This window comes from Cinclus cinclus, chromosome Z (genome assembly GCF_963662255.1).
Source record: "Cinclus cinclus chromosome Z, bCinCin1.1, whole genome shotgun sequence".
Taxonomy (NCBI): domain Eukaryota; kingdom Metazoa; phylum Chordata; class Aves; order Passeriformes; family Cinclidae; genus Cinclus; species Cinclus cinclus.
The window spans coordinates 28,736,564-28,759,384 of record NC_085084.1 but is presented as its reverse complement, the minus strand read 5'-3'; the positions used below and the strand labels follow the sequence as shown (position 1 = coordinate 28,759,384).

Genomic DNA, 22,821 nt, shown 5'->3' with positions numbered 1-22,821 from the left:
GGTACTCCACTTTGCTTCATCAAAAGACATTTGAAAAGTCCCAAAACCCAGGAAAGAGATGGTTATTCCCTTATATCAGACAGACTGCAATCTATCACATAATGCTACACAGAATTTTCACATTGAACTGTCTTTTCCACTGTCTTCTAAACCATGCTACAAATAAGAAACTGTTACAGATGTTTATAACTTTGGTGCTAAAGAATGAGTATTTTTTCAGCACCCTTTGCCGTAAGGGTACTTTTGGTGAGTACAAATAAGATCAAGTATTCCTCTTTGTACTTACCATGTGATTTTTTATGCCACTTCACTGGACACAGGGTGTAATACATTGGGTCTTTTTATTGCTCAAGTAGAAAGTGCTCATTACCTATTTATGTTTATATATAGGAAAAAACAAAGAGTTATTACAAGGGGCATACTTCACACTGTTGTAGTGGTTGATTTCCTCAAGATGGTCTTCTGGGGTTTTGGCGCAGTTTGTGGAGGCACAGTTGCAGGTCTTGGAGGAGGAAAGCTGTTACTGGGACTTATCCCCAACCCTCCATTTTCCAGAAGAAATGGAGGCAACGGAGGTGGAGGAGGTGGCAGAGGAGGGCACTGGTGTGGCAGCTTTCCTGCAGCCCGGGCCGACTCGCTGTGCAAGTGCACCTCCCTGTTTTTAATGTTATACCGAACGTCACAGTCGGGGCAGTAGCCGTGGTACTGCACCTTTTCACTGAACCGTACCCGCTCCCTGGCTCCCGGCTGAGCACACCGCTCTTTCTCAGCTCTGGGCACCAGAGGCTGCATCACAACTTTCTCCAGGTTAGCGTTGGCTATACAGCACATATCTCCATTGGGGATGCGACCGGGCCCCACGGGCAGGCCCCCATTCCGCAGCAGCGTGCCATTGGTCTTAACTGGGTTGGCCAAAGGAGGCAGCCGGGGAGGTTCATCACATTTGACAGGTGTCAGTCGAGGGGGAGGAGGGGGCGGGTTTGGCTTCCGCAGCACAGTGAGGATGGCGGAGGGGTGCGCGGGGGGTTTGATGAGGGGAGCGCTGCCCCGCACTTTGACCTTCTCCAAGCTGGAGGCTGTTGTGCTGCTGGAGCTGCTGTTCAGTGTGTCTGTTTTGGAACTGTCCGTCATCTCATCCTCCAGCTGCAGATCACATGTCAGTGTGTCAATCTGGTCAACCACCTGCACAACAGCCAGAGTGAGAACAGTGAGAAAAGCGTAACTCAGAGAAGGCACAGAAAAACAAAGCCTTTCTCCACTATCAGTCTGTCCTCCCCAGAACTGAAGCATCCAATTTTTTGACCGCTATTTCTTTTTTCTTGTCAACGTAATAAAATAATCATAATAAAAATGATGACAACAACAATGATAGGGATGGCTAGTTTGCTATCTCATCACCTGAATACAAGAGAAATATAACATGAAAACAGTCTAGAATGAAATTCCCTTTCTTCCCCTCCAGGGTTTACTTGGTAATATCATAGTGAGTGAAGTGTAATTCTTCAGTATTATGCTTTGCCTTCCAGTGCAGGAGGAGACAAAATTGTTCAGCTTTAGCTTCTGCATGACAGCTTCTGAACCAAAAAATTCTGCAGAGTATAGCTGTTAGCTCTGACCCTTCAAACACTCTAGACTTAAATAGGCATTCTCTGTATAGGTGATATTATGTACCTAGAATCATAAGTTTGATGCACAATTTTTTGATATATTATTAACATAACAGTGACTCTGAGAAAGAAATTCTTTCTTGCATTATCTCTCTTTATGAGTATTTTCCATAAGATCTGAAATCCTCCAAAACAATTATGAAATAGCATTTGCTGAAAGAGAAAATGTTGCTTGGTTTCCACTCATAAGTATTTAAGAAGTCATGCACTTTATTTGAAGTTTTCCTCTACCTCCCAGAATTCTGTTTTTAGATTCTACACTGTTAGATTTCAAGACTCACTTTTCTACTGAATTCCTACAGGGCATGAACCCAAAGGTGCATTTACTTGGCAAAGAAGTTTTTCGTACAACAATTAAAAGCCCTTCCTGAAAACTGCATTTAACTCAGTACCCAAATAAACAAATGTAGCTACAAGCTACATATAACTGCAACAGATACCACAGGAAGTAGCACTGACACACACTTAAAAACTGATCTCTGTCCTTCACAGGATGTACATGAAGCAAGCAGCAGCTGAAATGTTGCTAACTAACTTTGGTGCATGAATAAAAACTTGTGCCATTGCTTGGAGTCCTTGTGGAGATATCTGTGATTTCTGGTGAAGGCAACCCAGTATATCTGAAATGAAACCTGATGTGACCACTGTGCCACAGAAACTTTCATTTCTACTTCCTGATTTCAATAATTTGGTGCTGATACTACTGATTTCAAACTAAGACTATTTTTAGGCATATGAGCCATATATTAACTGCAAAAAAAGTTAAAAGTCACTACTGAAGGCAGTTCTCTTTATTCAGTCAGACCAGTCACCCACTCATGTGCCCAGCAGTAAAAGGTAAAAAATAAAAGCAAAACCACCATAAAAGAAAAAAGTACTACAGCTTTCACTGCTTGTACAGTAAGCAGAGTTGTGTAATACAAAATCAATAAAAAATTATATGCAGCAATTCAGTTTAGTGCTTTCCTTCTCCTAAAACCAGCAACCATGCAAATAAGCATATGTCACAGAGCTTTCAAGCATCTTCAAAAAACTTTACTTTTTCTCTAAAAGACCAAATAACTCATTTTCTTGTTTTTTTTTTTTTCAGTATTGCAAGCCCAGTATAATGTTGTATTTAAATTTATATTTTTTTCTCAAAAAAAAGGATAAAAAGAAAAAAAACAAAAAAAATATACCATTAAAACACAGACATTAAATCCCTGAAGTAGTAAGGATTTAAAAAATTATTCTAGAAGTTGAAATGTACAACTAGAGTTGCACTCTAGTAGCTGTCAGATCCCACAAATCCCCTCCAGGCTACAGCATATAAACTCTTGAAAATTTCAGAAGAGGGGTAGACAAATCCCATCTGTACCAAAAATTTGTTGCAAGAATGAGAGTTTATAGGTGAAAGAACTCTTATTATCATCTTCCATTACATAAGGAAAATAAGCAAAATAAGGCAGAGAGAACTTCTCAGAAGTGTACACGAACAAAGAAAAGGAAGTCCAGCTCTGGACAGTAAGCCTGAAATTTAAACAGTCCTCTGCAAGCTAAGTATTGTTTTGTGTAAATATTAGGATCTGCCTATATATATCTAAATATCCTATTGCATCCTATCATCTTTTATTAAACTGTAACAGCGATAGAATGGATTGATGCAACATAAACCAAAAAAATTCCTTGGCCAGCAAAGAAATACAAAAATTATGTACTGCAGAGCAAAAATGTTTCTCAAGAGTAACAGCAAATTCTGCTATGAACTACCCTTCAAGTTAATGACTACAAGAGTTTATCTCATTCCTTCTGGTCAAATGTGTACTACACATCAAAATTTTTTTGTCACTTATCCATTTGCAAAACATAAATCCAGCATGAAATGGCTCTGAACATAACAGCACAGCGTATCTGTCCAGATTCATTCCCACCACGAGTTCTGAGTCTATGTACTGTTCTTTTATTTTGCTTTTTTGTCACAGAAGGTAAAATTCAAAACAGATGAAAAAGCAACATGAGATCCCATGACTAACACAGTGGAACTGTTGTACTTAGAAAGAAAGAAACAGTCCTTATTTCACAGTGCACCTTCTAGTAAAGCAGGACTTGATTCACATGTAAAAATCTTGGGGATACATAATTTTATAGTCCAAGGAGCTCCTTAGCCATTAACTGGATTTCAGCTCTGCAGATACGCCCGCTTCGACTTTGCCAGCAGTATCCTGAGGCTTCAAGCTCTGTAGAATGTGAGCCCCTGAATGAACCAGGACACCAGATTATTCTCATCTGCTTTCTAGGTTGGTGCTGGACAGCAATATTAGGTGCCCAGAGTTGGATTTCTCTATCAAAATCCAGGATTACACCCTTAGCAACATGCATTTGGACTCAGAAATTCTGTGCTGCAACAGAGCATGGACAATTAATCAGTAAAATCAAGTTCAGGTAAAAAGAAAAAAAAATACTATTCAACCCAAATTAACAACAAAAAAACCCCCAAACCCCAAAAAACCATTGAAGTTGCAAACAATTTGCAACCAAAAGACATTTTCGAGTTAACCCAATCCTCTATGCTAACAAATTTTTATATAAAATTGCTTAAAAATATTGAGCTAGCATAAAGTATTGCTTTTCCATTGAGGTCAAACAGCAGTTCCTCTTTAAAGGAACTTCAGAAACTAGTCCAAGAAAAAGTAATGCGTTTATGAAAAGCAGCCTATGCTGACCTAATATTTCCATTGTACAAGCTGTACTTGTCTAGTTTTTACCTCCTCTGTTGAAGGCCTTTCATGGGCAAATGCTCTAGTTTGATTGGACCAATGCTCAAAACTCCGTATTTCTCACAGGATGCCAGGATCTCATTCCAAGAATCTAACTTTGTAATCATAAGACTAAAACATGACACAGAAAGTAACATGCACTTGCACTTCTTTCTTCTATCCCAAAACTTCTCTGCAAAGTGTCTCTACAATTAGTCACAAACACATTTTTTCACCATTTCTTTTTGTTTCATCATTCCTAATACACCTCCAAAAATACATCTATCGAGAATTTTGTTGTCTCCTTACAGTAAATGCTTCACCAGGTTTGTTCTTCCTTCTGTTTAAAGGAAGGCACCAATGTTCAATGAATATATAATCCACTGTCTGTCCTTAATCCACAGACAATTGTTTAACTTTTTTGGCACCCTTAAATAAAAAAGCAAATACCTTTTCAGGAAGGAAATTAATATACACTTAGAGATTAATAATTTTTTAAGTTCATGGAAGTAATAAGTTGTAATATTTCTTAAGATATCCAGCCATTTGCATAGATTTTTATGTTTTTCAGGGATTCACATGGATTGACAAACTAGATTTTTTTTTTTTTAATTACTTGCTTCTGTACAGGCTAGCAGCTCTCAAAAAAGCTGCCTAAGCAGAATGGAATGTAGGTGATATTACTTCTGAGATGGAATAGGTATAATTCATCTATTACTCTTTCATACTGCATCATAGCAGTGTGCAGCTATGAGATTTAAAAGTTTGCTGGAAGTTAACTAGAAGATGAATAGTTATAGACAGATGCTGAATTTGATTTTAAATCAACCAAGATAAAATCAAGTAATGAGACTGGTTTTCATTTTGAACTACAGAAATTAGTGGTGAAATGAACAAAATTAGGTGGACAAAATAAATGGAACAAAACGTATTATTATTTTTTTTACTTTTAAAGCAATGTCAGAAACTTGTGAAGTTTGACATAGACAAATACTTTACTTCATGTGCAAAAATTAACTACCTGAAAATCCACAAAAATAAATATGCAATTAAGAATAAAAGAGCCACCAGCTCTACCATGAAAAGGCTGCTCTTGCCTTTAAGTAAAGGACTGGGAAATATGTTGTATCAGTAGCTCTAATATCTCAGGATTGCATTTCTAATTCTACAAGAAATTGTTCGCTTGCTATAATTGGTAGTGGAATCTTCTAGAGAAGCTTTCAAACTATTTACATTCACATCACTTTAGCTCATTGTTTCCTGTACAGTTATTAGACCTTTGTTGACAAAAACGAGTGTACAGTATCTTTGGGGAATATGAGATTAGCTCAGCTGGTCAGATCATGCTGCTAATAACACCAGGATTGTGGGTTTGATCCCTGTATTGCCCATCCACTGAAAAGTAGGCTTTGATGATTCTTGTGGGTCCCTTCCAAATGCGAATATTCTGTGATTAGTTCTATGATATCTAAGGACACAAACAAAGCTTCTTCCTCACTAAGTGCCTGTAATTACCCCAGAGTAAAAAAAAAAAAGAAAGAGAGGTCTCTGTTAACAGTGAGAGAACCAGTATCTCCCTTTACAGTTTAAATTGCATAACAGTCTGCTGTTATGAGAACCCTTTTTCAGGTGCTTATATTTAAATTTCAGCCAATTCATGGTCCTATCTTCTGCATTTTTCTACAGCAAACTTCTGTACGGTGCCACCTGTCCCCTTCCCCCAGTCCCCAGAGAATACAGCTTCCAGGTCAACAAGAAACAGAACCAAAATTAGACTAGAAGCAAGCTTATAAAGTTGCTAAGCTAAAAAATTGCCAAAAGAAAGCAAAAGAAAAGCTGTAGCAGGAGAGACAAGTGGTCTACTTCGTACAGTATTGTGAAAAATTACAAAGGCAAGAACACTAGAAAAGCCGCACAGAAATATTTGCATAGAACCTTATTCAATTCTCAAACAATTTCTAACTCAAGAACTTCCTAGCAGATTTTGTATTAAGCAGATCTTGACATACTTATCTACAGTGAGCATGCCTATATCTGCTTGAACCTGTTATCAGCTTTTGGCATTTGCCCACATCCTCCAGCTACCCACCTTCAATACAAAGATATGCCACCCAAACCTTTTTCTGCTTGAGGAAAAAAAAAAACAACAGATGCTTTTATAGACAAACTGCTTAATGAACTTGCATAATGCTCAAGCTATACCTGTTTGTGAAACTGCAGCTACAGAAGTCCTCTCTGTCTCGTGGTTGGGTTGTGGGTTGCTTTTTTGTTTGTTTTTACAATGCTATCCATCAGCATCCTGATATAGGAAGCTGTATTAGTAAGCAACGGCTCTTTATGCTGAAATACTTTAACATAGCACTGGGCATTAATTCAGTCTTTGAGTAAATACAAACTTCCAGGTGGATGAGCTCAGCTTTCTCCTACAATAGTATCTCAGCAGCTCAGACACTCACTGCAGCAGCAAAGGGCAAGGAAGAAGCCCATCAGTGTTAGGGCATCCAAGAGATCAGTCCCATCCTAAGCAAAGTTGCTTCAGTAGACTGAACACCAAGTTAGGCTGGAAAAAAACATGTAAATGAAAATACCATGTTTGGCTCTTTGAGAATCTAAGAAGGCCATAAAAGCTCAGCATCATGATTCTGAATTAGCAGCTCAGGGAAAACAAGCTGGGAAACCCATATTCAAAATATTTTTTTTTAAATACTTTTTTTTCCCATTAAGAAATAATAAGAAAAAAAAATTACAGCAAGCTGCTCCCCATGTTCCCCTTTAAGAATTTGACATAGCCATGCTAATTCTCCTGTAAACCCTTTTGGATGAAGTTTCATAGGGATGCTGTTTGGAAGAACAAATAGAGACATGAAGGCATGTATGTAGCATGTATCCATAGCATGATGAGTTACAATTCTTGTCACACACAGAAGAACCTGATAAAATTATGACAAACAAACAGAAACCTTGAAAAAATAAAGTAACAAACAAAACTAAAAAACTCCTTCTGAGAAAAGCAAGCTCAAAAAATATTTGTAACAAAAAAAAAACTGTTGTAAAATATTAATTGAAACAAGTCAGCATTCCTTTTTAATGGCAACAGAATTTCACACTTCAGTGAAATACTAGAAGTGAGTGATGTGAGACACTCACATAATTTCATATTTGGCAATATAGGAAAAGAAATAATTTCACTAAAAATAAAGAAGATTAAATCTGTTTTGTCACATCTGTACCATCACAGAATGATGATACTTGTCTTAAGTACTTGATTACTCTGGCAAGGAATGCAATGATTTCCCATGTAGCTTGTTACCCAGGCTGGAAGACAAACTGCAACTCAGGGTCAGCAGTGCATAAGCATAGCAAACCAGACCATGGACTCGAAATAAATAGCAAGTACAATATATGTCTGTATGGGCAGCAGTGCAAACCAGCTAATCCAGTTAACCCTGTGCTACCCTGGAATCTGTTCAAAAGCAGATTGTGAGAGCAGCAAGTAGGTCTGGTGCAGCTTGCCCTGAACACTGAAAACAAGACTCAGAACTAAGATTTTATAAGGGCTTTTATGTACTAAAAAAATTAATGAAGACTGCATTCTAAAATATAAGGAAAATCTGACTTCACAACTTACAAAGAAACGTGGAACTTAACAGGAAATTAGCAATTGTTTCTCTACTGTTAGACTGATGTCAATTATACTCCTTTCTTTTTCTTACTCTTCAGATTTGGGTTTGACATGGTAGATGTAGCCTGCATGACTATTTAAGAAGAATATTCAAATTTTATCTTTATGTTATTAGATAAGAAAAATAAAAAGGATGAAGCTGGTCATGTCAGATACACATTTGATATTTAGTTGTGCATACAATTCTTTTAAATTTATTGGCAGAGAGAAGGAAATTTAAAAGACAAATTGCTAATCAGTACTCTATGCCTAAATAAAAGTAAAAAGTTTTCCCTGTAGAAGACTCAGGAGAATATCAAATCCTTTTTTACATGTTTCAGTAATACTCCTTGCAACTTACTACTACTTTTCTTTCTCAAAACATGCAACAAAATTGAAAATGGCTCCATGCAGACAAAAAAAAAGGAATGGTTAATCTGTGCATTCTCATTACTGCTAATGTTTTCTGGATAAACATGTTGTAAACCAGCTGTAAATGCAATAATACAAAATCTTAGAGATTTTAGTCCCTACACAACAGCCTTTGAAATAAACATTCACGAGAACTACAAATACAGTTTTGCCTAATTGGAAATCATAAGCTCTTAACTATTAGGGTAAACAGAATGTAGAAATTCCTAAAGGTATGTTAATTAATGCTAACCATGAAGACTGTCGAGACTAGAAGTTCCTTTGTAGGATTAGAAAAATCACATATTTTCATAAATACTTTCCTAGGTACACTTTTCAAATACATTAATAACAGCTATTGTAAAAAAAATAAACAAACAAACAAACAAACAAAAAAACCAACCCAACAAAAACAAAAACCAAAACCCCAAACCCTTGTAACATTATAGTTCTGAAATAATTAGCATGCCCAAAAAAATTTGCTGAGAAGCTGATAAACAGTTCCACTGCAATTCTTTTGTTAATGTTAGTCTAAAGTACTAGGCATTTTTCTCTAATTTTAAATAAACCATCTCACTACACAGAGTATTAAACTGGCATCCTTTCTTTTCATCTGGCCCTCTAAATGAGACTCCAGAAATAAATTTTTACCATCCTTTTGTACTAAAACCAAAAAAGACATTTTCCAAGAACAGCAAAAATATATTTTCTGAGACCACATATTATGCTGTTGGATTTTTTTATTTAAAGGATTTTATTAGTAAAATACTACTTTGAGTCTAGACAGCCTCCATATTTTAGTATTTCAGCCCCATTTAGGTTACATTTAAGCCCAAATGAAACGTGCAACAGATTTACATTAATCTGAAAGTAGTAACTCCTGTTGGACACTTATTAAAATATGGTTTCAACCAAAATTAACAGAACTAGAGGATTTAACTGAGTGGACGCTTCTAACCAGTCCTTTTGCCTTCAAAATATGACCCTAAATTGCACAAACATTAAGTTTTATTTTAATTTAAATACTGAACAAATACAACATTTAAAGCAAATTTTAGATGAAGCAACAGCACTCTCTGTTTTTTATACTCAAAAAAATGGAAAGCCTGCTAATGCAATAGACTTTTTTCAGACATATCTGCAATGCTCTTTCTGTTGATAAGTCCCATCCTTGAAAGAGGTTCTCTTTATGCAACAGGTTAAACTATCTGCCTGGATAAAAACAATGCTATAGGTAATGATGATGATTATTATTAGAAAGTCTGCAACTTCTTCTGATGGGAGTTCTTAAATGCACAAGCTCCCACCTCACCCTCGCCCTCCTGGTGAGCTGCCCCAAACACCTGGAAGTACGAGTATTACAGACATTGTTCCAGGAATGAGAGAGCACAGAACATTTTGCAATAATGACCCTATTGAAGGCTTCTTGGAACTCAATCTGGCTTTTTTCATCTGGATGTGCTGGGCAGAATACACCACAGGAGATAGCCCATGGTGAGTTTACACCACTAATAAATAAAAGCAATGAATGAGCAAATTCTGTTAACAAATAAAATAATTGCAATGAACCATAAAGGTTTAGAATGAATACATGGTTGCCTTTTAATTATTTGTTGCTCCAAGTTAAATGACCTCTGCTCGCACTGCATCACAACATATTTAAATAATTTAATTGAAAGAATATTTTATCTTAACATTTAAGAATACAATTTTTCAGATTCCTTTCAGCAAAATCTACATGGCCACATGAGAAGTAAATACAAAAATAGAGTTTTATCTCATTTTTGGTTCAATATATTAAAACTTTGTTTATTATACATCTAAAACTGAGCCCTTCAAGTGATTGACTAATGTATTGCAGACAGTGTAAATAAACTGTAGCTAAGTATTTTATAATAAATAATATAATGAAATTATTTAACAATGCTTACACATTCACATTAGCATACTATGGTCATTGTCAAGAGAACAGTTTAACAAAATTCAAAGCAAACAATATTATGTTACAAGTTTATAGAGACGATCAGTTATTTTACAGTTAAAGCTGAATTTAATCGAAGTCACTTAATTTAGAGCAGAAAGAAAGCTGTCTATCAGCTTTCCAGTCCAAAAAGAAATTAATACATACCATAAATCAAGAATGCATGAGGAACAACAGTGAAGGAGCAGAGTTTATAGCTAATGCCTGCAATGAGATACACCTTCCTCCCACAATTTAAAAAAAAAAAGAAAAAAAGAAAGCAATTTAAAGGAAAGAAATCAGGAAATCTCTATCTCAGGTATTTTCAGCACTTTTGTAGGAGATAATAATTTCAGCATGCCAAAATACAATACTGCAGATGTTTTTCCAAGACTGCTAAATTTTTGTCCTTATAAGACCATTAGCTCATGTTTTTGGCACAAATAGCTGCTGCTCCAATTCTGTTTCTGGTTGCACATCAGCTAGCTAATAACACAAGAAAACACAAAGTTCTCTTTGCTTTTGCGTAACCTGCAAAGCTGCCTGTTATGCCTGCAACACACTTACACTCCCAGCAATACTGAACTATTAAAACAGAATTTGGGCAACCTACAAGGTACACGGTGTTGCATTCAGAACCACGACACTGTATTCCTACTGCTGGTGGTCCAGTTCCTCTCCTGTGTATTCAGTTCAGAAGGTTCTGCACCTGTGGCACAGGTCTCCCTTGGATATAGTTTGTTTTGCTATTTCTAGTGTAGAAGAGAGGCATGACTTACACAGGTATTAATGAAAAGGCTGAATGTGAAATTCTGAAGAGGTCTGTTTTCCTAGGTAAGTCAATAATTGCCTTACAGAAGTAAACTACAGTAGTAGAACACATTGTGCACAAACAGAAAACCATTTCCAAACAGATTTGGAAAACACAGTGGTGAGCAGGATGGGGAAGAAACTGTCTGTCAAGATTCAGTACAGCTACCACAAATTTCTAACCAAAGATAAAGTCAAAATTATTCACTCCTTTAAAAGACTTGTTGATACTTAGCCTATGAAGCTTGGTTTTGCTTTTTAGCTTTCCTACAAAACATTTTCAGTTGAGTTAGCATGCTATTAAAATTATATGGAATATTTATTTTAAATTTATATATTTCAGAAATCATTTCTATAGTGATTTTGACAATATAAGGAAAATCTGATCCAACCCTCAAGGCCAGAGGAAAAAAAATGCTGTCTATATTTGCTGCACCTTCCTTTCACAATGTCTTTTGGGGTCTACAAGACAAATACTTTTTCCTTCCTCTCCCTTTCCCTCTCCCCCTCTCTCTCCCTCCCTTCTTTCTTTTCTCTCTCTCCCTCTTCCCTCCTCCCCTCATCCCCCCCAGTATATCAGAAGTTCTGCTCAGGTCAATTACACAATGCCTCAAGTACTAAAGCATTTCTGTGATTGCCATCCACATTACTAATCCACTTTGAAGAGTCCTCACATCTTGTCCTTATAATCCTCAATCCCTTTCTTATAACTGTAGTACTTGTGGCAGCAGGAATGAAATGTTTTGTACCTAGTATTTTGAAGTGGTCCTTAGATGTAAAGATGTAAAAAGTGGAATTTTCCCAGTGCAGCTGGCAGGATGCACAGAGAAGCACTAGAAAGACAGATCAAGTGCTCCCTTCTGCTGCTATCCTATGGAGGTCATCTTGGCTGGCTTTGATTCAAAGAAAAATGCAGTTCCACCATTCAAATGAACATGGTTCGTGAGAAGAGATGTTAAGCACAAGAGACCTCTGGTGTATGCATTGAAAGATACCATGAATCTCATCAGATATATTGCTATTTAAAATGTTATCAGATAGCACTGGACAAATTTACTGGGCTATTAGTGAAAAGAAAATTATACAGGTAAGCCTTAAAGCCATAATTAATATTTTAATACTGAGGCCCGTTATTCTAGAGACAGTATTACCATTTTTGGTAAAGCAAACGTAAGTTGCAAATATATACTCTTGGGGTTCAGACGCAAAAAATGGACCTGAATAGCAAGGCATATCTTTTTAAGACAAGAAAGTTCTGCAAAATGTGTGAAAAATATAATCTGTGCTTGAAAAATAAAGCAATCCTGAAAATGCCTAAAGAAACATAAGCATTGCTAATTATTTTAAAGTTTCAAATGAACATCATTAAAAATACTATGGACTTGCACTTAATTTCTGACAGGCCTAAGAAATGTTTTAACTAGGTTCAGTCAAAAGAACTACATTTACCTAAGTGCTGTAAGTTCTGTGACATTAGGCACCTTTGAAAGAGAAAACCCTTTATACATAGCTAGGTAGGTTGCATCTTTCTGGCATGAATTAAGCTATTTCTTTTGGGCTAGATGTAACATATTGAAGATGATAATTCAGGCATAAGGAAAATTTAACATTAAGTTAAATTCTTTAAGTTCTGAGGGAAGTGGTAGACAAAATCCATCATGGATTTCCCTAGTGGTAGCTCCTATCCATAGTACTTGAAAAATCATGGCACTTAGGTTAAGTTTCTGATGACTGGAAAAAGGGAATTAAAAACCCCATTTTTAAAAAAGGGTAAGTGGGAGACCTGGGGATATATAGAGCAGACAGCTCTGTGCCAGGCAAGCTTATGAAGCTGATTCTCCTGGAAATCATGCTAACGTACGTGGAAAACAAAGAGGTGATTGGAAGGAGCTAGCATGGCTTTACAGACAGGAAGTCTTGCCTTCTGTGATGGAGCTACAGCACTGGTGGACAAGGGCAGAGCAATTGACACAGTCTACCCATACTTATGCAATGCTCTGGATACTGTTTCACATTATATCTTGTTTCTGAATTGGAGAGAGGTGAGTTTGATGGATCGACCACCACCTGGTGGATAAACTGCCTAGATGGCATGGAAAGAGTTGTGGTAAAGAGCTCCTTGTCCACATGGAGACTTGTGGGTCAGTGCTGGGATTGATACTGGGACTGATACTGTGCAACACCTTTGTTGGTGACAGGGATGGTTGGCATCAAGAGTACACTCAGCAGGCTCCCTGATGACTCCCAGCTGTGTGGGGCAGGGACATGCCAGATGGAAGGGATGCCAGCCACAGAGACCTTGGACAGGCTTGAAAAGTGGGACTGAGTGAACATCAAGTTCAACAATATACAAGTGCAGGATCCCACACCCAGGTCACAGCAATCCCAGTCACACCCACACAGGTTGGGCAGAAAAGTGACTGAGAGCAGTCCTGTGGGACAAGACTTGGGGATGGTTGATGGAAAACTCCACATGAGCCAGCAGTGTGCACTCACAGCCCACAGTGCCAACTGAGTCCTGGGCTGCACCAAAAGCAGCGTGGCCAGCAGGGCGAGGGAGGGGATTCTGTCCCGCTGCTCTGTTCTGCTCTGGTGAGACCCCACTGCAGTGCTGTGTCCAGCTCTGGGGTCCCCAACATGAGAAGGACACAGAACTGTTGGAACAAGTCCAGAGGAAGGTCATGAAGTCAATAAAGGGACTGGGGCACATCCCCTACAAAGCCAGAAGAAGGGAAGGTTGTGTGGAGACCTCATGGCAACCTTGCAGGATCTGAAGGGGCCTGTAGGGAAGCTGGAGAGGGATTCTTCATCAGGAACTGCAGTGACGGGACAAGGAGTAATGGATACAAACTGAAAGAGAGCAGGTTTAGAAATTCTTTTAATTTAGAAAATTCTTCACTGTGAAGGTAGTGAAACGTGGAACAGGTTGCCCTCCTGAGAAGTGGATGCCCCATCTCTGGTCATCTTCAAGGACAGGTTGGATATGGCTTCGAGCAACCTCATGTAGTGGGAGGTGTCATCCCAGCCATGACAAGGGAGTTGGAACTAGACAATCTTTAATGGCTCTTCCAACCCAAACCATTCTCTGATTCTATAGATAAAATTTAAATTCTAGAGATATAATTTCATACATTTAAATTACTGCCAGCTAACACTTTATTAGTAGAACATTAGTTGTACCACTACTTAATAAATATTGTTATTTAATATCTGTGGGTTGTGAAACATACCAACTACCTTCTTAACCAAAAGTACTAAGGAAAATGCCAGGAGATAAAAAAACCTCAACCTTAATGTATAAACAAGGATCTTAGTTGTTTGTATTATTCCTAACATTGATTCAGCTAAAAGCAGCTTTACAAAGCACCACAGACATTGTTAAGTGTATAGATTTTCTTCATCCATCTCTTTTATATGCATTTTTTGCAAGTGCTGTTATATGCTTATATACACTATTATGTTCTATTTTACACCTGCTGTCAAATGTTTTTAATGTATCCAAGTAACCTGGTGACCACTGCATTTTGTTTTTTCTTTCCTCTAGATTAGTAAAATCCAAAGGCAGAATTGCATTCTTAGCCTAACAGTTACAATAGTGGCCTTTCTGCACTGATAAAACCATTACCAAAAAAAAAAATCGGTCCACTGATGATTTCTCTCTCCATGCTCAGAGCAGGTAGTTTTGTCGCTCTAGATACCTCCTAAAGTATTTTTAAGATCAAATATTTCCCTCTTGTCCAGATGAAGAAGTGTGAAAACAACACGATGATACTGCAAAACCAAAGCCATTAAGTCCTTCAACATGCTCCTATCCATTCAGGGGCAGTGCAGCAGTAGAAATACTACTTTCTTTTTTAACAGATAAATAAAATTGCTTTGAATGTAGCTGCTGCATATCCCTGTACTACACAGGTTACTCTAAAGGAGATCACAGCAAACAGAAGTTTACCCAGTAGTTTCTAATTTCCACCTCCGCTACTCATGTAACTGTTGTGTTAACTCAAGAAAGGAGCTCCATCTTTAAGTGGCACCATTCTTCTCTTTACTATTTTTCATCCATTTATATTGTATTCTCTGGAACAAGGGCACTTCTCATTTTCAACCCTTATTGCAAACTGTGTGTTACTTTTCACTATTATTTTGCTACAGTACTGCAGAGTGGAATGTTTTTGGCTGATCTTGTTGGCTAATAGGATCTCTCAACAACAGGATAAACAAAACACTCACAGTCAAGTACAAAGTGCAGATGTTTTAAAGTTCAAATACCCTTTTTATTGACATTTCCTTGAAACATATGTACTGGAACATTTATTTAGAGAAAAAAGATACAACAACCATCAACAAAACAAGACACTCTAAATTTCCTGCATCTAAAAACATATTGGGGAGTTATTTTTTAGATAACATCTACTGTAAGCTATTGTGGAAATTACATGTTTTCCAGAGCCAAGTGTAAGTATATGACGTATTAGGTTACATAAAAGTATCCATGACAATTCTGAACACATCAAACCATTTATGACCACTAAGTGATGTTCTCACAGACACTGATCAGCACACCCGTCACTGCTAGGGCCGTAGATCTTGCTCACATTCAAATATTACACATATCTGCCTGAGTGATATAAACCACTTGTCCAAGAGACCAAACTTCAAGAAGAAAGGAGGATCCTTTTTTTTTTCTTTTAAGACATCCAAAATAAATATACACATTAATTGAACAATTAAATATTTCCCTGCATTAAGAGTTGCAGTACACACAGGAATAGCTGTGTTTAATACATTACAGAAAATACTATTTTTTTCCCACAGAGGAATATCAGAACTTATACTGAGAATTTCTTCCAATCAACACAAATAAACACCATTATGGTGCCTCAGTGACTAGCAAAAACAATCATATGCTACACAAACATGCATTCATTTCAAAGCAGAAATTGCATCAAATATTATAAAAACATTCTCTATGTTGAATCCATATACACAAACAGTCACAGAAGAAAGGTAATGAAGCAAATTAAGCATTAAAATTGCCCAGCTTATTCATGAGATTGCATTGTGCAGGCTGCCTTATGCACAAGTACACAAAGAATTCAAAATTTCCAGCACCTTTGACACACAAAAATATTAATCCCAGAACAAGAATAATGTAATGTACCATGCATAGGTGGGAGCATCAAACAAGCAGAGAGTAGAAGACAGAGAACTGATGTTTGGTTTCTGGGGGTTTTTTTGGAAGGGGAGGTGGGGATTTTTGCTTTGGTTTTTTTGGGTGTTGTTTTGTTGGGGTTTTTTTTTTTGGTTGGTTGCTTGCGGGTTTTGTTGGGGTTTTTTTGTCTGTTTGGGTTTTTTGTGTAGTAATTATGAAACCATAAAAGTTATTGTGGTATATAGTAAAGATTTTACTTCTACTGAGGCAGAAAATACTCAGGAATTTCAGAAGCTTAGCAAGGAAAAAGCACCCTTATGTCCAGATTATCTGATTTATCAGGCAGAACAGAGTTCTGACATCTCAAAGATTAAATCTTTAAAGCATTACAACTGTAGAGTGATTTATTTAAGAATGTACACTCACATTACATATAATGAAATAAAGTTTTAGTTCTCTCCTTAATTAAATCAACCTATTTCTATTCACTGACATCAGATTCTGATTCTGCAGGTGAAACTACGTTCCTTACTACCAGTAAGTATAATGAGACGGTGGCACTGTTATCTCAAAAAAGAGAAAGAGAATAAAGAATGCATCGTGATGACACAAAGGAAGCAATAAAAAGGGGAATCCATGAGCCAAGATGCTGTAGAGACACAGAACATGTTCATTCATGCTGACATTTTTTACTGATGGAGTGAAAGAGACCTGCAGAGCAAAAGAATCTGTATTTTTCTTCACTGGACTGTAGTAAAGAGTGAATCCTTACTAGGAACAAAATTCACTAGTACAGTTGTTTACATTGCTATTAACAGCCATAGAGTTATATTTAATCTTTTTCTGTAAGGGCAGAGTTTAAACAAGAGAATTCATGAACATACAAATATTTCCAGGCTATGGAAATTAATCTTCCAAAGAATACATATTTAAGAGTCTGTAATTATTTATTGTATCCATAATAAACTAGATTTTACTGAAAACTATACATTAGATTTTAACTGAAAAAAAACCCTAAGCTTGCCTAGACACTGAAGTGCATCTCACTTCCTGATTAACATGTTTGCTTACAAGAAGCAGCAAGCAGTAATATCTTCGTAAGCCTGGCTGATGGCTGGAACAGAGCACTCTGGCTTTCAAGCACACAAGATCTTCACTAAGCAGGAATAAAGAGAAAAAGGACAAGGATTTTTTGGTTTTATTTCTTGCCAACATTCTGAGCAGTTCAACTCCTTTATATATATATCTACTTCCTTCAGTGAATAAGATGAAAACTTTGAGAGAGAAAAAACTCAGATTTGCTTATGCAAATTCTTTACTAAAATAAGACATTCCAACATTTTGTGCATTCTACCAAAAAAAAGAAGAGGTGAAAATTAATTCTTGTGATCTCCAACGTCAAGAGAGAAATCATTTCCTTTCATCACAGAAAATGAAGACACAGCTGTCTTTAATCCATAAGTTATGAAAAGTTTTTGATCAAAGAAGAAACATTCAATGAAAATCAAATTAAATTCTATTTTCTGTTGACTCACATTGCCTTATCAAACATTTCAAAATATATTATATGCAAATATGGCATCTATTCATCACACTGCCCCCTTCTATCACTTTATTTTTAATCCTCCACCTTGTTTTGATTAAACATATGATAAAAATGAAACACAGTTTTCACAATTTCAATATCTGAAATTTCAGATACCTATTTGCTTTTCAAATCTTTCACTATTATCTTTTGCCCAACAACTTTCCTGTAGTCATGGGTTCAGTAAAAAAATATTTAACATTTGAGCCAAAGGAAGAGCAAAACCATGTTAGTTCAAAGCATAACTGATATTTACATTGGCCAACTTTTAAAGCAGCTATGGCTTTACTGAACAAAAATCACGTTATTAAAATGCACTAGTAAAAGAAAACTAATGTTTTTTTTTCCATTGACTTCCTGATCTGGTCACCAGCACAAGCTACTATGTTCAAATTCTTAAAATCTGAACATGGGGATTTGCAAATTGCAATTGTTGCCATGACATCAATGTTCCAGATTGCATCCCTGCAAAGTACTGCAGTAACTGCACTGACAACAGAGCAGACACTAAACCAGTCACTAAAGCTTTCATACACACCAGCACTATGTATGTGCAACATCCAAGCAGCAATAAGAACCATTCAGATTCTTCAAACCTTAGCAAACATTAGTAGCATCCAACTCTAAGAAGAAACAAACATGCTGTCTAAATAATGTTCCATGCTTCAAAGCTACACAAGTCTTAATGACTTAGTGTATCACTGAATGATAAATAATATCCTTGCTGTTCCAATAGACAATAAGCGAATAAGCAAGAATGCATCTTTGCACGGGAAAGTGTAACATACCTGCTTGTCTTGGATATCTGATACCCAGGAACACTGAAACAGGGAGACTGAAAGGAGAAAACTACCATACAGTGATCACAGCCATATGAAATCAACACTACTTTACCTATCAGCCAGTTGTCCATATATATCTGTATTTCCTCTTTCTCACTTTTGCAAGTACAATACTAACAAGTGATAGAAGGAAGACTTTGAAGAGCAAAACTCCTAAAAGATATGTTCATCTTTTAATTTAACTTAAAATCTCTCCTGAGGATGCTAGGAATCCGTTACTGTTAGAAATGGAAAGAGAACTTTTCATCATCTGACTGTAAAGTGGCTGTGAAGCACATCATGAAGCCCTGGCAGAATGAAACCTCCAGCTTACCCTATTCACCAACCCTGCACCAGCACTATTTACTGCTGCCAGGCAGCACGGTCACCTTTGCATGTGCCCAAGCACTCCCCCTGTGCTGCCCACCCTACAGCCCACACTGCACCATCAGGCATCGTGTTTCACAACAGCTTAAAGTTCTGCTGGCCTAACCAATTCAGCAGACCTTGAGGACAAGCCTAACCCTTCTGACAGCAAAGCCATGGATCTACCAGCCACATGTCAATGAAAGGAAGCTCGTGCTTCCTTGTGGTCTCTGCTGCACTTATGCACAGCTGTGCCTGTGGAAAGCCTTCCCCAGTGGCCTGTGACAAAGGGAAGAGAGACTTCGAAAAGTCTTTGCCAACCAAGACAGCAGAAGACTTCACTGCAGCTTTGGAGCTACTTCAGACATCAAAAGTAATTTACATGAACTGAAAAGTAAGTAAGCAAAATCTCTAGTCTCCAGGGCTCATGCTGGATAAGCAATGCTTGTACACTTTCCCCCCCCAGGCCTGGAATTCCCAGCTCTGGACACAACCCTGCATTTTCTACTAGATCTCCTGAGATGCCTGGGAGATGTATCTGGCATCCCTTATCAACTGATACTCTACTGAAGTTTCCCTTGTACCACTGTCTATCAGTTTTGGCGACAGAACAGTCAATAAAAAGCTTCTTTGTTCCTTGCAGTACCATGGATCATAACCAGGACTGGTTCTGAGGGAGGATTCTGTGAAATTATTTTTGTTAACTTCTGAATATTAAACTGTAGAAAATATTTTGTCTATACTGAAAAAAAAGAACTGCCAGCATAAGAAAAAATACTAAAGATACAGTCAGTGCTGAAATACAAGTGTTCTTCTAATCTGATTCTTTGAACGCCCTAAAAATGACATTGTATCAAAAGATAGCTTTATACATTTGACAAATAGACACAATTTATTGTGTTCAACATACAGTATAGCTCTACTTACTGTTCTGAAGAGTATATGTATTTGCATTATCTTGGTTTAATTGGTTTGAATTCAACATTGTTTCTGATTTTTTTTAGTCTGCATTTGCACCAAATACTACTAAGACGATAAACTACTGATGATATACTACCAAATAATACTACCAATGACAGGGTATTTTACTGATTAAAAGAACTTCAGAAACAAGCCTTCACCTTCCCATGCCCCAAAAAGATCTTGCTTGCAATTACTTGCACTCTTCCTGCTGTAGTGTAACATTGGGTTTTTTTTAATTTTAAGCCAATTTAATGAGACAATGGAGTGTTGGGAATAATACTATGTTACAAAAAGCAAGCTAGTAAATAAATTTTAGTGAGATTTTCTGTAGCTGAAAAAGAGGACTCTAAAAGGTTGGCTGGGATATGTGAAAGGTTTTGTGTAACACATTACTTGGACTATTCTTATTCACCTTCAAGAGATGAGTAACTACCCAAGCAGAAGCCATAGAATTATGCAAGTTCACACACCAGTGAAAATATTACATCTGTCAAAGTAAGTGTTTGATTAGGTGCTATTCTTAGAGCATGAGAGGAAAATTATCAACACAATTTTGTGCTTCTACTCCTAGAAATGCTGGCCTAGGTCTGTGGTAGAAAATATGATCTGGGTTTATTTCCCTGCAACACTTCTTACATACCAGAGAATATTTATATAAAAAGACTAAAGAGCACCCAGAATAGTCATTACCATTTCCTTTGAGAAGATATAGCCAAATACAAGTTAACTTTTTAATATATTTCATTGGTCAAATAGCATTTGTGAGGTGACTAGAAGTGAAAATAATTATCCAGGCAATTCACAGGAGAATTAGGGTGCTGACACAAGGCTTAAAGCCCATTTCATAATAAAGACCCCATATTTCAGGAAGTGTTGACTTGCTGTATGCCCAGGGATATTGTGAAAAGCCAGGAATTTTTACTGTTTATAAATTCAACAGAAGTGGCAACATGCCATTTAGAGTATTTCACCCTTACTGAATATCCTGCTTTGTCTCAAAAACATTAATCTGTACTATATTTGTTCTGTGTATTACAAATGCAGTAAAAACAGTAGTAAAACAGGGCTATTTTTCAATACAGATGCATATTATATATGGCATATTATGAACACTGACACAGACTCGTGCATAAACACATGAAGTATTCAGCCAATTTCTTGCAATTACATGCAAAATAATAGTCTACAGAACCACAAAATGCCTAACTATGACAACTAACAAAGAAGGAACCACAAAGAAAAATTTAGCCGGTGCTAGTGATGGGGAACCTATAGTCACACAGAAATTAGTTTTGTCACTAATGAAAAATAAAGTAAATCCCCTTTCTTAAAGATGCACATTCTTTTCAGAGTATGGTGCATACATAATGTCTAAATGTGGCAGCATATTAGATCATCTGAGATCACCCAAATTGTTTTTAAAATATAAATGCTTTTGAGAAGTTTTTAACTTATTAAAGCACTAAATAGATCTAAGAAAGTCCATATATAAGGCACCCAAGTTCTGATTCCCAGATCTCATTTGTAAGGACCCAGGCAGCTATTAAGCCAGGACCATAAGACCGAGGAAAGAACCTACAGATTTGGTGAGAACAAGGCAGTGAGGGGAACAGTGGCTGGAGCAGCAGCAGCTCCAGTGGGAATTTCTAGGCTTTCTTGTGCACTACCTCTACTCCCTGCAAAGGTTTCCCCATGCATACACTAATGCAGACATCACCCTAAATTTAATCAGACAACATAAAATAAAAAAAATAAAAAAATTTAAAAATCCTACCGTGCCTTTCAATTTCTTACAGCAAGGGATGGAGCAAGGTGGAAAGAATCAGGTCCTAGTAATCAATGAGAGTAATGTGGACAGGCCCGGCCCAGGAAACTGAAAAACTGCAATGCCAGTCTCCTGCTCTAGAGAAGAACTAACAAAATTAAAAAGGGGTCTTTTTTAGCCTTTCTCTCTATGAATCTTATAGCACAGAAAATAATAAAAGCGTATGCAGTGATGTCAGTCATGGGAAATGCTTGTAAAAGCACAGCACTTTGGGACATTTAGAAAATAATCTTGACAAAGCATTGCCAAGATCTTGTGTAGTAAAATTTTATGCAGGATCATCACAAAGGACTTAATAAGCCTGATTTCCATAGTTGAAGCCAGAGCTCCATGTTGACTACTTTTAAGAGTAATAGCATAAATTTCTGCAATTCCATGCTTAGATCTGCATGCTGAACTCACAAAGAGGCATGTATTAATTCAGTAATACCTGTGATTATAAATTACCTATGTACTCTTTTATGAAAAGAAAATCCAATGAGTTCACCACTAGAAATGTTAAGAATATCAGGATATAAATTTTCCTTTAAACATTCATCCTACAAACCCAGAAGAAAATTAATTTGCTGCTCAAAACCAATGACAGATTAATGACTACCATAACAAAGACAATCATACTAATCTTTTACTTACTCTTGGTGTTCCTTATTGCCACTTTCCAGCTAAAATGACAGCCTGCAACACCAATTTCTTAGAAAATTGCTAAGGTTTACACTAGACCGACTTCCACACAAAACTGCTTAGTGTGGTGTGGAAGGTCCTCCTGGCAGAAACTTGCTGAAGGGCCCATCGTTCTCATAACTCCTTTTCTTTTTCATGTTACCCCCTGGAAATATTCAACAATGCCTGGAATCTTTGTGGAACAGAT

General features: G+C 37.0%; 1 protein-coding gene across 1 annotated transcript in view; it reads right to left on the bottom strand.

Moving 5' to 3' along the window:
- Window positions 1-423: 423 nt before the first annotated feature.
- The window catches only part of PRR16 (proline rich 16), a 92,762-nt gene continuing 70,364 nt past the window's right edge, over window positions 424-22,821 (bottom strand). Inside the window, exon 2 of the mRNA XM_062513831.1 lies at window positions 424-1,182. Coding sequence (XP_062369815.1) covers window positions 424-1,182 — 759 coding nt within the window. The remainder of the gene's footprint in view (window positions 1,183-22,821) is intronic.